Source organism: Lepidochelys kempii, chromosome 3 (assembly GCF_965140265.1).
Source record: "Lepidochelys kempii isolate rLepKem1 chromosome 3, rLepKem1.hap2, whole genome shotgun sequence".
In the NCBI taxonomy this organism is placed as follows: domain Eukaryota; kingdom Metazoa; phylum Chordata; order Testudines; family Cheloniidae; genus Lepidochelys; species Lepidochelys kempii.
In genome coordinates, this window is record NC_133258.1 from 146247898 (window position 1) to 146261618 (window position 13721).

The following is a 13721-nucleotide window of genomic DNA, read 5'->3' on the forward strand; positions in this document are numbered from 1 at the left end:
TAGTAACATTATTACAGTAAGTTATAGCCTATTTTCCTTTAAAATAACCTACTTTAGAGCACTGTCACTTGCAGTAGGAAAGTTCTCCATACAAAATCAGTTAGGTGGGTCATGTTTTGGCTTAAAATAAAGATTTCATATAAAGAACATACTCATTTCATTTTAACTGCAGACAAAAGTAACCAGGAGCTTTTGAAGCTTTCAGATGCCTCATTTTAGCTTTTGTTAAGCATATTGTTTCAGTTTTACAACCAGAACTTGGATGCAATCTATTGTATCTGTTTGTGGTTGTTCCTTGAGGCTTTCTGAAACTTTTTTAGAATTGCATAATTAAAACTGACCTTCCCACCCTTTGGAAACTTTTGGACTGCACCTCAGTTTGTTTAGATACCAGATCCAGTTTAGTTTTGTCCACAGGCTCCAGGACTTGACCAGGCTCTTTCCGTTCTTGTGTCAGATTCTCAGCCAGCAGATGTGCAAAGAGAATAGCAATCCAGTGCTGCTGTCTTCATTGTGATCCTAACCTTCAAATCTGATTTTAGAGTAGTTGTAAACAAAATATTTCTTTTTTCTTCCCCTGACTCAAGAAAATTGAAATATTGGGTGCTTTGTTCCTTGAAAGGGATTACCTGCCAAGCCCATTCTTTGTTTCCTTCTCCTTCATTATCATGGATCAGGCCAAATGGAGGAAGCGGAAGAGCAAGAAGCCCTTCTCAGGAGCAACAGAAGGAGAGCTCTGCTGTGACTGCTCCAGCCTATGGACCACCTTCTCTGCAATGAAAAGAGGCTCAGTCAAAACAGCTTGTAGGTGGCCCCCAACTATCCTTCCTACCAGCAGGCCAAAGTCCCCTAGTTGCCTCTACAAGGGCAGATCATGAGATTCAGCAAACTGATTCCCCAAACATGGACTCCTCATGGATAAATCAAGAACCTGAGGTGGAGTTTTGAAATTAAATGTAATTGGCAGAGTCCTGGTTTCTTCTTACTCCACTTAAGAGGAGCATCTGTGCTGCTTTTGGAATGTTCACCTGTATTTTCTCTCCAGCTGACTTTCAGGGGATGAGGAATGTGGGGATTCAGGGATCCTATATCTACATAGGCTAAGATCCAAAAGGGCACACTAGATAAGAAGAAGCTGGTCCCTGTGGGACCAGTTTCCCATTAAAAGGCAAAAGAAACCCAAGTGGCACAGAAAAAAGCCCCAAACTGCTCCAGACCCTAACCTCCTTTCCAAGACCTTTAGCTTCACATTTAATGAGAGAGCTCCAGGCAAACAGAGGCTGAGCAGGCTAAAGCCAAGGAGAATAACTCCAATCAGAAACTAAGGGTTTGCTCTTCCCTTCTGTTTCTTCTTCAGAGAAACCACTAGAAAAGTGGGAAAATTCTTACAAAGAGCATTTTTGGCAAGTTCTGAAGAAGTACAGAATCATAGAGCCATCCGAAATTCTCTTTCTCCCTCCCCATCTTCTGTAAGACTGATGAAGCAGAGGCATCCATGGCAATTCCTATTGAGGATGATTTCTTTCAATGAGACCCCATGGGCAAGAAGATAGGAGCCATCCTTAAAAGGTTTTGAAAAATCTTCAGCAGCTCTTGGAGCCTCACTGGCAACAGTGTACTTTGCCATAACCATAGTGTCCTGATGCAACAACCTAGAAAGTCATGGCCCTCAGGACAACAATGAAGTCAAATCAATGCCAAAAGAATCTAACGACATCATTTGTAACATTATGAATCCGTGGAATCTGGAGGTGTAACAGTAAGAACCGGTTAACTCAGAGACCAAATGCATCCCTGTTTCTCAGGGTTGTTAAAAGGATAAACTTCAATTTGCAAATGGGGTATAGGAATATATAAAGGTTAAGTGACTTTCCAAATGAAAGAAGAGAGTTTTTGTTAGAGATTGGTATTTATTCCAAATCTCTTTTAGGCCTGATCTTGCACCTAAAACTTAGGATGACCTAGCTACATTGCTCAGGGCTGTGAAAAATTTACTGCCTCTCAGAGAAGTGGATTACCTACATTGACAGAAAAATCCTTTCCATCAATGTAGGAAGTCATCTACACTATGACACTTGTGACAAAGTTCCTGCTCTACCTTGGTGGGTCTTGTGCTTATTGGCGGATTTGCTTGCCTTGGAGCTTCACGGCAGCCCTCAGCTTGGCTGTTTTCCTGAGCTCACAGTTCAAGTCGACTCCTCCTGTGTCTGACCAGGAGTTGGAAGGATTTGGGGGGAACCCGGGCCCGCCCTCTACTTCGGGTTCCAGCCCAGGGCCCTGTGGAATGCAGCTGTCTAGAGTGCCTCCTGGAACAGCTGTGGAACAGCTACAACTCCCTGGGCTACTTCCCCATGGCCTCCTCCCAACTCCTTCTTTATCCTCCCCATAGGACCTTCCTCCTCGTGTCTGATAATGCTTGTACACCTCAGTCCTCCAACAGTTCGTGTTCTCACTCTCAGCTCTTAGTGCCTCTTGCTCCCCACCTGCACACCACAAACTGAAGTGAGCTCCTTTTTAAAACCCAGGTGCCCTGATTAGCCTGCCTTAATTGATTCTAGCAGCTTCTTAATTGGCTGCAGGTGTCTTAATCAGCCTGTCTTAATTGTCTCCAGAAGGTTCCTGATTGTTCTGGAACCTTCCCTGTTACCTTACCCAGGGAAAAGGGACATACTTAGCCTGGGGCTAATATATCTGCCTTCTATTACTCTCCTATAGCCATCTGGCCCAACCCTGTCTCACACTAGAGCGGCACAGCTGCAGCGCCATAACTGTGCTGCTGTAGCAGCTGTTGTAGTGTAGGTATGTCCTTAAACTCAGTGCTGTAGCAACAAGGCCATTCTTCCTCTTTATAAATGGTATGGGAAAGAATCTCCTTTTATTTCTGGGGCAAGAACTAGACTTGGGATGCTACAGGGAAACCCAGATCAGGTAATAGGTCCAAACCCTAGTATGAACAGTTAGAGTAACTCCCGCCAGGTGTGTTTTCATCCAGAAATAGGCATATGGACAGAAGTGGCTCTGTAATGCTTTTTTCTCCAGCATAAGTAATGTTATTGAGCATGGCTTATTTGTATCCAACCATCTCACCAGCCAAAGAGGGGACCCAATGATTAAAGATGCAATGGTTAGATTGCCTGGACCCACTCTTTCAAATCACAGAAGGTGACACTGAGCCCTTAATTCTCGTGAGATATATAAATTGAGTCCTGTGCTATTTACTAGACTCCAGTTTTTACAATAGAACCAAATACTTGGGAAAAGGTGTTCTACCTGAATAAGTCAGTGCTCTAGCCATTAGGCAAATAATCTTAACCAGCCAAAGCACTGGAAGGTGTATTCTCTCCAAACACAACTAAATAGAGGGTTTTGCGTACACTTATTTTTGATGGTGACATAAGGTCCCAAGTTATTCTTTCCAACTTAAACTCCCCTTTCTGTACTACTTAGGAGAGAATTCTCCTGACACTTTGTCCAAGTCTTCAGTGTGCTCTGGAGAGATTCTGGTGTAACTAGATATTCATAAAGCTCTAAAGTTTTATATTAAGTGTTGCATACAAAAACTAAGGAATATTTAGGTTGCAAAGTCAAGCACCTAAAAATTAGGGAATCACTGATCTAGGAGGCTCTGTTAAGGATTCACAGGTAACTGTAGTGCATGTTCATTATGAAAGTCTTTAATTACAGGTTCACATACTATTTTTTCCACAGGACCTCTGATTCTTTCATTGGTCAAGTAATAACACTCTTACAGTTAAGCCATATTTGGGTGGATTTTTATATTTCAGCACAAGGCATGTCTTTGACGGGATCCCCTGGCAAACTTCAATCCCTTCTTTAAAGCCTGGAAGTGCTATAATTGTTTCATTGAGCAACGTTAAGAACTTAACACTGGAAAACATTTTTCAGTAACCTTTTTCTCATAAATAGCCCAACAGCTTTTGTTGAAATTTTCTTAAAACTCAGTCTAGCATTGAAAATTTTATTCCAAACTGTTAGTTTGACAACGTTACAAGCAATGGAAAACAGGATGTCTATTATAATGTAAAGTAGTAGGCAACCTTAACTATGGGTAGTTCTGCTAGTTCTGCCTATAATATGTATGCAGCATTGTTGTAGTCATGTTGGTCCTAGGATATGAGAGAATTTGGTCCAATAAAAGATATTTCATAGAAGATTAGGATTGGAAGAGACCTCAGGAGGTCATCTAGTCCAACCCCCTGCTCAAAGCAGGACCAATCCCAACTAAATCATCCCAGCTAGGGCTTTGTCAAGCCAGGCCTTAAAAACCTCTAAGGATGGAGATTCCACCACCTCCCTAGGTATCCCATTCCTAGTGCTTCACCACCCTCCTAGTGAAAGTGTTTCCTAATATCCAACCTAGACCTCCCCCACTGCAACTTGAGACTATTACTCCTTGTTCTGTCATCAGCCACCACTGAGAACAGCCTAGCTCCATCCTCTTTGGAACCCCTCCGCCCCTCCCTTTCAGGTAGTTGAAGGCTGCTGTCAAATCCCCCCTCACTCTTCTCCTCTGCAGACTAAATAAGCCCAGGTCCCTCAGTCTCTCCTCATAAGTCATGTGCCCCAGCCCCCTCATAATTTTTGTTGTCGTCTGCTGGACGCTCTCCAATTTGTCTGCATCCTTTCTGTAGTGGCGGCGGCCCCAAAACTGGATGCAATACTCCAGATGTCGCCTGACCAGTGCTGAATAGAGGGAAATAATCACTTCCCTCGATCTGCTGGCAGTGCTTCTACTAATGCAGTCCAATATGCCGTTAGCCTTCTTGGCAACAAGGGCACATTGTTGACTCATATCCAGCTTCTCAACCGCTGTAATCCCCAGGTCCTTTTTGGCAGAACTCCTGCTTAGCCAGTCAGTCCCCCAGCCCATAACAGTGCATGGGATTCTTCCGTCCTAAGTGCAGTACTCTGCACTTGTCCTTGTTGAACCTCATCAGATTTCTTTTGACCCAATCCTCCAATTTGTCTAGGTCACTCTGGACCCTATCCCTACCCTCCAGCATATCTACCTCTCCCCCCAACTTAGTGTCAAACTTGCTGAGGTGCAATCCATCCCATCATCCAGATCATTTAATGAAGATGTTGAACAAAACCGGCCCCAGGACTGACCCCCTGATGCACTCCGCTTGATACTGGCTGCCAACTAGACATCGAGCTGTTGATCGCTACCCATTAGCCTGATGATCTAGCCATCTTTCTATCCACCTTATAGTCCATTCATCCAATCCATACTTCTTTAACTTGCTGAGAAGAATACTGTGGGAGACCGTATCTAAAGCTTTGCTAAAGGCAAGATCTATCGCGTCCACCGCTTTCCCCATATCCACAGAGCCAGTTATCTCATCATAGAAGGCAGTCAGGTTGGTCAGGCATGACTTGCCCTTGGTGAAACCATGTTGACTGTTCCTGATCACCTTCCTCTCCTCCAAGTGCTACAAAATTGATTCATTGAGGATCTGCTCCATGATTTTTCCAGGGACTGAGGTGAGGCTGATCCAGTCTGTAGTTCCCTGGATTCTCCTTCTTTCCTCACCCACCTTGTCAGCCTATAATATAGCATGTAGATACCACTCATTTACCTTTTCTGTCTTGTTACATCCAAAATGGCCAGGTCCATAGAGCCTTAAAATAGCTGATGCTAAGATGGTTACATACTAATTTGCCTAGTGTCTCAGGAAATGATTTCTTGAGGGAATCAGGACTCGCTACTATGTGATTTGTGGCATTATAGACAGAAAAGACCTTTGTCACCTGAGTAACTTGGCAGAGCAGCATCATGGCTGCCCTTCATTATACTTATGAGTTTCTGCAAAACAGGTTTCCATTTCTCTTAAGATCAATCTAAAGTTAGAAGGTTCTTCCCATGTGATTGCCAATAAACTTCTTAAAATACCAAACATTTTCTTTATATGGATGGAATTTAAATTTGTGTACTATTCTATTTGAATATAAATGACAATTATTCTACTTTAGCCTTTCCTTCCTTATGTTTGTGTATTCATTACTTTGCGTTCATTAGATGTGGCATACTAGAATGGAAAATTTTCTAACTCAATAACATCTAAATCCTTTTTTTTTCTTTTCTGTTATATTCACACCTGCAAGGAGTCTTTGAAATCTTTTCTCATAAATGGACCTCTTCCCCATGCCTACTCCACCTAAAATTTCTTTTGAATTTCTTGTACTATGGCTTCTTCTGGGTCCATGTCTGAAGTTAAAACAGTTGAATACTGTTAAACAATACTGAGCCTAATAATGAGAATTGAGTGTTTCCATAAAACTTTGGATGTACTCACCTGGTTTGAAAGTATAAGGTGCATGGCCACACCCTGGAGCCACTTGAACAAGTCTGAACTGCTTCTGGCATTTATAGGAATGAAGGCATTAGCACAAATGTGTCTAACTCAGGTGAAAGGAAATCATTAAACACATTTCCCTTTCTGTAGCATCTATTTTTAGTACCTCACACTTACATACCTTTCATCTAACATCCTGTGAGATAAGTATATAAACCCATTGTATTAATGGGTAAACAAAGTCATAGTCAATGGGGGAACTGTGACTTTCCAGAATTAGTCAACATTTCACTCTGTGTGTTGGAGATGGTGGTGAAAAAGTGAAGTACTACTAAATCTGATGCATCAAACAATAAAATGGAAATATGAATGGTATAAATAAAGTGGGATATATGCAATATAGAGTTTATTGCCACTTTTTTGGGAAGACTCATTATTTGAGACATAGTTACTCATGACTGTCATCCCGAACTTGGAACAATAAATCTTGACATTACATTTACAAATTTAACTTTGTTGGGGTGTTGTGTGCATGTTGTTTGTTTTGTTTTTTGGTTGGGTTTTATTTTTTGGAAAATCAGTTAAATTGTATATTTCTGAAATTCTTTTACAGGTTCTTGCTAGAATTGCAAATGCTACAAGACCAACAATTCATTTGTGTGAGATTGTGAATGAAACTCAACTAGAAAGGCTATTGCTGCTTTTGGTTGGGACTGACTTTAATAGAGGAGATATCTCTTGGGGAGGAGCATGGGCTCAGTATTCTCTGAGTTGTATGCTGCAAGATATTCTAGCAGGTGTGTTAAAATTCAGGGTGTGTGGTGTGGTGGGTTTACAACAAAATGCATTAAGCTGGAATTCCCCCCACCCCCGTTATTTGATTCTCTGATGTGAAACATGGAAAAGTCTGCTAATGTGATTATGATAATGAAAGCATGTAGGTTTTACAAAGAAACAAATTGAAGATATTAGTATAAAATGAAACATTTAATTGAGATATTATAATTTTAAACACTGTGGCCTTCATTTTCAAAAATTTTGCATACCCAGTTTGAAACTTTTGACAGAGCTCTCGCTTTCAGAAGATGTTGGGCATATCCTTGGGGCATGATTTTCAGATGGGGGTATTTCAAATTAAGCACCCAAAATTGCAGTTCAGTTTTGAAAATTTGGATGAGTATGCTCAGATGTTAATTAGTCTTGCAGCCAGAGTACAGGCTGAACTGCTAAAGGAGTTGTCTGCTTACTGTAACGTATAGGAGAACTATTGGCAACAATAGCAGCTGAAGCTATAGAGGAAGGAGCCATGGGAGAAGATGCAGGAGCTTCTGCTGCAGACTCTGATGACTCTCTTCAGCAGTCTACAGTTCAGTTAGTGGAAACGATAGATGAGCCTTTGACACATGACATCGCAGGTGAACATTCAGGTACTATTTATATTGAAATGATGTTTAGGAAATAGAACGTTAAATTCTGTTTAGTCAGTTAACATTTTTAAATGCTTGATGTACTTGAGTCATTCTGAAGCTTGCTTAATCCTGAACTCTCACAAGCCTTTCACTGTGTAATGCACGGTAACTTTGTAGCTTAGATAAGTACTTTTGTGTGAATTTTAGCAAGGCATTCGAGTTTTGAGTTGTCATTTATCAGGGTCCCAAAGGTTGCAGTTAGCAAGAGGTATCCGTTAACTTTAGCACTTACTAATTCTTAAGCATAATATTTCAACTTGGCCGCTCAATATTTTCAGCTGCACTTGTTGACACACTACTGAGAGCTCACACTCAATGTTGTTTCCTCACTGAGTTCACTTGAATAGCAATCATGACAGTATAGTATGTGGATTCAGGAGTGTGGTTCGTTGATAGTGAGCTGATAAACTAGAAATTTAACATCCTAAATGTCTACGCTCTTTCTTGGTGGTGTCTATTTCATTGTAAGTAGGTCTGTAAACTTGGGGAGCACATTGTATTTTGAAGAATAATCTGTTCCTGCGAGGAATTCATTAACACAATGATTAATTCTTACTAAATACACTAGGAATTTAGAGAGCTATAGAACAAAACGGCAGTCTAAACAGCTTCTAGCACAGGGGTGGACAAACTACAGCCCATGGGCGAGATCCAGCCTGTGAGCCATTTTAAGCTGGCCCGCGAGCTCCTGCTGGGTCGGGCCTGCACCATGCGGCTTGGCCCCACTCCAGCCGGGGCACTGGGTCAGGAGCTGCATCATGTGGCTACTGGAAGCAGCAGCATGGCCCACTCCGAGGATCACGTGCTGCTCCATGCCTAGGAGCTCGAGAAAGGACATGCCACTGCTTCTGAGCTGCTTGAGGTAAGTGCCGCTCGGAGTCTGCACCCCTGAGCCTCTCCCCTGCCCCAGCCCTGATCCCCCTCCCACTCTCCAAACCCCTCAATCCCAACACAGAGCACCCTCCTGCACTCCGAACCTCTCATCCCCACCCCACCCCAGAGCCTGTACCACCAGCTGGAACCTGCACCAGCCCCGATCCCCCTCCGAACCCCTTGGTCCCAGCCCAGAGCACCCTCTTACACCCCAAACTCCTCATCCCCAGCCCCACCCCAGAGCCCTCACCCCCTCCCGTACTCCAACTCCAATTTTGTGAGCATTCATGGCCCGCTGTACAATTTTTATTCCCCAATGTGGCCCTCAGGCCAAAAAGTTTGCCCACCCCTGTTGCAGAAGCCGCTTCCTCTGGAAGTGCTACACTTTGAACAGATGTTGAGGTAGAACATTACTTCAGTTTGGTATCACATTTTACTCTTTCTAGACTCTTGGAAACAAGAGGAACACAGCAACTCTAAAGGTCTCCATGAAGCAGAGAGACCAATAATATTCATTGGAGTAAAATATAGCACTGCCCAAAGCATCATCATGGCCTTTATAGGATGAGCTAAAAATTTGGCTTAGCCTGACTTTCAAGCTGCTTCATGCACCTCTTCTTGAAAAGGTTTAATTTCTCTGTAGAGAATTAGTACTCCTGTGTAAACTCAATACTGTATTACTCCTCTAAAAATATGGCAGTGAAAAATCTTTTATGAAGAGAACTTCAACTACGTATTTCTCTATTCAACAAAAATTTCAGAATGTTGCACTAATAACAAATTAAATAGGTATTGTGAAACTATTTATTGCACATAATTTATCCAAATTTTGCACCTCCAACTGAATTGAGGTGGCATGAAAGGTGAATGGCAAAGAAAAAAAAAAAAAAAGGGTTAGTGCCGCCATATCTCCCTCTACCCACCACAGACGCACCCTGGTGATTAATAAGTCTTCCAGATTGGACCAGAACTTGAATTTTTTTTTTTTTTTTTTTTTTTTTTAAAAAGAGCATTATAGCCTTTAGTGTTTTTGAAATTAATTAATTTTTTTGTGGTCTTCTTGGCACATCATAAAGACGCAAAAAGAGTGTTTGCAAAAATGTTTCTCCTTGTAATTTGGCTCATGACTGTGGGAATTATCTATGTCTGGAATAGAAATGAATTCTAGATTCAGGCGTATTAGAGATATTTGTTGCACGTTAACATTCTATACTTGCTATGTCTTGCTCCGCGTATCTTACTTCCCAATAATTATAGAATTTTCAATTTTAAAAAAAACTTCTGGGTGAAAAAATTACTCTATCCTAATGGCAGCATTTTGGGTTTTTTCAACTAAAAGATTGGTAAAGGTTTTTTTGGTGATAGATATTGAATTTACATAAGGCACTCACTGAGACATGAGTCAAATTGCTATTTGATTTATAGCGTTTTCAAAAAAGATGAATTGTTACTAATTACAGTGTTGAAAACAAAGCAAACTGTGATCTCATTCAACAATCTTTGCTTTTACAAAATATTTTAAGTATATACAGCCCTAAAATTGGCCAGTAAGCATGTTTTAGCCTGGTCTTATAGTTTTAGCTCTGTTACTTGACAATATTAAAGCAGTTTTAATCATCCAAAGGTGCTCCACCTCTATCATCTTTGGAAAAAGATAAGGACATTGACCTAGAATTACTACAGGACCTGATGGAAGTTGATATTGATCCTTTAGATATTGATCTGGAGAAAGATCCCCTTGCAGCCAAAGTCTTCAAGGTATGGCCCACGTGAGTTTTCATAATAACTTCTACGTGTGAAACAATATAATCTCTTACCTTTCTGGTGTATGTCTAGTGATATTTCATGGCATTAGACCTGCTTTAGCTGTATGCTGTAAAGAACAATATTTTGAAGTTGAGGCAGGCTTTGACAGGCAAGAGCATAAACACTGAATATAATCATAATATAAGGTTATAAAAGCAAAATATTCCACGATTATCTATGTTACAAGTCGTAAAGACAATAGAAGGGTAGTAATTAATCTCCCCACACATTCTAGATTGTAGTATTAAAAAACAAAACCTACTCCTGATTGCTTCTTGCAATTCATTTGTAACCTTATCCCTCATTGGCGTGAAAAGTTAGGATATACATTTGATGTACTCGCCCTACTGTAAAATGCATTAGCACTACTTAGAATTCCACAGTTGCCTACTTGGAGTATTAAATGAACCAGTTGCTGTGTCAATCTGTTTGGCTGCTGAAGTGTTAAACACTATACCTTATTTCAGAGTAACAGTGTGGGAAGCTAAACATGTTTATATTTGATGCACTAAAAGTCTTTTTTGTTTTTTTAGCTGGAGTATAAAATCAGTGTATTTTTAAATATAGTTGAAATAGACAATTACATCTTGCTGCTTTTTCTTCCATAACATTTCCAAGCTCATCCTGTTCATATCCATCCTCAAGACCCACTTCTACTATGCAGCTACAATAAATTGCCAGCTGAAAACCTGGGTAGATGATCTATGGGGACTTCTGATTTAAAAAAACTATACACACGCACAACTCGGCTACGTTAATACATGCTTTTATTTTTATATCCTCATCCTCCTTCCTTTTGCTTATTATACAAACCATTGCTTATTGTCGTAAATTAGATAGGAAGCTCTTAGGGGGCAGACGTGGTTTTTGTCTATTTTGTACAGTGCCTTTTACACTGAAGCCTCGAGGCAATACTGTTGTACAAATAAATTAATGTTGATATTGCACTGTATTTTTAAGAAATCATATTTTAGAGTCTCTTGTGCAAAACTGTAAATTTGAAAATGAAGGCATGGTATAATAGATATGTGCAAGATTAATTACTTATTAATTAATTATTGCAAGATTTATTACTTAAAAGTAAAAGTTGATGCCAAGATTCTGAAAGATGGGTGCCTAAAGCTAGGTTTTTTAATCTTTGTTTAGGCATTGAAATAAGTGGCCTGATTGTCAAATAAGTTAAGCACCTGGTAGCTCTCATTGGATGACCTGGTAGCTCTCATTGGATGAATCTTTGAAAACCTTTGCTTGAATCTTAATGCAGCTTTTCAGTTTATGTTGGATAAAATATACTATTTACATTTCCTGTGTACTGATCCAATATCAGAAATATATTTAGGAGAAAATCTGAGATGGTTTCTATTTGTACAGCTTAAAGATGAATAATTTACATTTTATTCTCTCATTTGGTAAAGCCTATAAGCAGCACGTGGTATGATTACTGGGGTGCTGACTATGGCACTTACAACTACAACCCGTATATCGGAGGTGTTGGAATTCCTGTTGCAAAACCGCAAGTATCCACAGAGAAGAATGGATCACAGACTGTGAGTGTGTCAGTCTCTCAAGGTAAGCAAGCAGTAGGTTCACTTCAATTCTGTTGTGGAATCTTTAGATATTTTTCTAAAGTATTTGCTTTGCTGAATAGTAATTAATGGCTAATATAATGCTGAAGTTGGCACGTGCCTTCTGCTTGTGAAATCATTAAGTGATTTAACTTTGAGGTGCACAGTTTGAAAGTTCATACACCAGAATTTTAAGATTCACAGAAGTATAAACAAAGTTTCTTTTGCTGGCAAACCAGAGGTTCATGCAGTAAACTAGAAAAGATTATACAGATTTTACATTATAGATGGAATTAGTGTATTAGAAAAAGAGTGAAAGTGCATGCTGTAGTTAAGAACATAAAAACTTCAATTTCTAACTCTTTTTCGGTCACTTTTGACTGTCTAAAACTTTCATCTACTGGGTTGACATTTGCAAAGAATGATGCATTTGTTTTGGAGGTTTGAACAAAAATGGTCTAGCTGTTCTGAAGTTGTTTTTTTCACTCTCCTACTCAATCCCTGCTACATTTAAAAAAAAAAAAAAAGGCATAATTTTTTCAAAGGTGCTTTACTGAACCAGAGATAAGAAGCGGACAGTGTTGCAGGGAAAAGAGCCTTCAGTAAGAAGTACCTCACTTGTTATTTTGGAAACTGGTTCTGATTCCAGAATTATGACCCACTGAAAAATGGTGCTTGCACACATGCTCGGTACATGAGTAATTGTGGAAGGGGCAGCCAAGTGAGAAGTGAAGTATACTTTTTTGCACTTCAGTGTTCTGTTAATCACTACCTGAGAACACACATTTACAGATTACTTCAAAATTTTTGATACTGCTGTTCTGAGTATACATGTCTAACACTCGCCGCCATGATAAGGAGCAGTGAACCTATTCACCAATTATAATAAAAAAAAATATGTTTTGCCAGTTGCTAATGTTGGATGTGTAGCTGTGTTGATCTCACAGTAGATCAAGCAGTGTCTTTTTGTTCAATCTTTAAGTACATTATAATCCACGTTTGTTTGATATTCAAATGTTACCTTGTATGCTGCTTTCTATAGCTTTGGATGCCCGTCTAGAAGTTGGACTGGAACAGCAAGCAGAGCTGATGCTGAAAATGATGTCTACTCTAGAGGCTGATTCCATTTTGCAAGCATTAACAAACACGTCGCCTACATGTAACTATATATTGCTAAATCTTTCTCTTCACTTACTGACCATGAATTTCACTTAAAACTTGTTTTCTTGTTAGGGTTAACTTCAGGATTCTCAAATAATTTTGTAAATTGATCATTCAAGTGGGGATACTAAAAAATAAGTGAGTCATTTTACAAAGTTGTGAAATATATACCATTTTCTACTGCTGTAAGCGAAACACTATAAAGAAGAGGAATGGGTTTCATTCGGAGACTCTAGTTGAATAAAGACGTGTTCAGTGAAGTCTTTACATTTGTTTTCAAGAGCTTGATTGTTGGCTGTGATTAAACAAAGTGGAATACTCCCCTTTGGAATGGGACTGTGTGGAATGCTTCAAAGGGAATTCCCAGTAGTCTGTTTGACTGTAGTGCACAGCAGAACCATAGAGCTTCTGTTGGCCAATAGCTTTGAAAGTCCATTCCAGTGGGGTCATGCCCCAAATAGTGAATGTAAAGAGCTTTATACCTGTCACTCAATCAGTACTGGATAAGAAAATATAAATATTTTTTGCCT

At 40.0% G+C, this 13721-nt stretch overlaps 1 protein-coding gene across 1 annotated transcript in view; it reads left to right on the forward strand.

The window, feature by feature from the left end:
- Positions 1–13721, forward strand: part of BIRC6 (baculoviral IAP repeat containing 6) — a 320140-nt gene that overhangs the window by 106398 nt on the left and 200021 nt on the right. Inside the window, 5 exon segments of the mRNA XM_073338417.1 lie at positions 6931–7114; positions 7577–7732; positions 10284–10417; positions 11881–12034; positions 13073–13189. Of these exon segments, the coding sequence (XP_073194518.1) occupies positions 6931–7114; positions 7577–7732; positions 10284–10417; positions 11881–12034; positions 13073–13189 (745 nt within the window).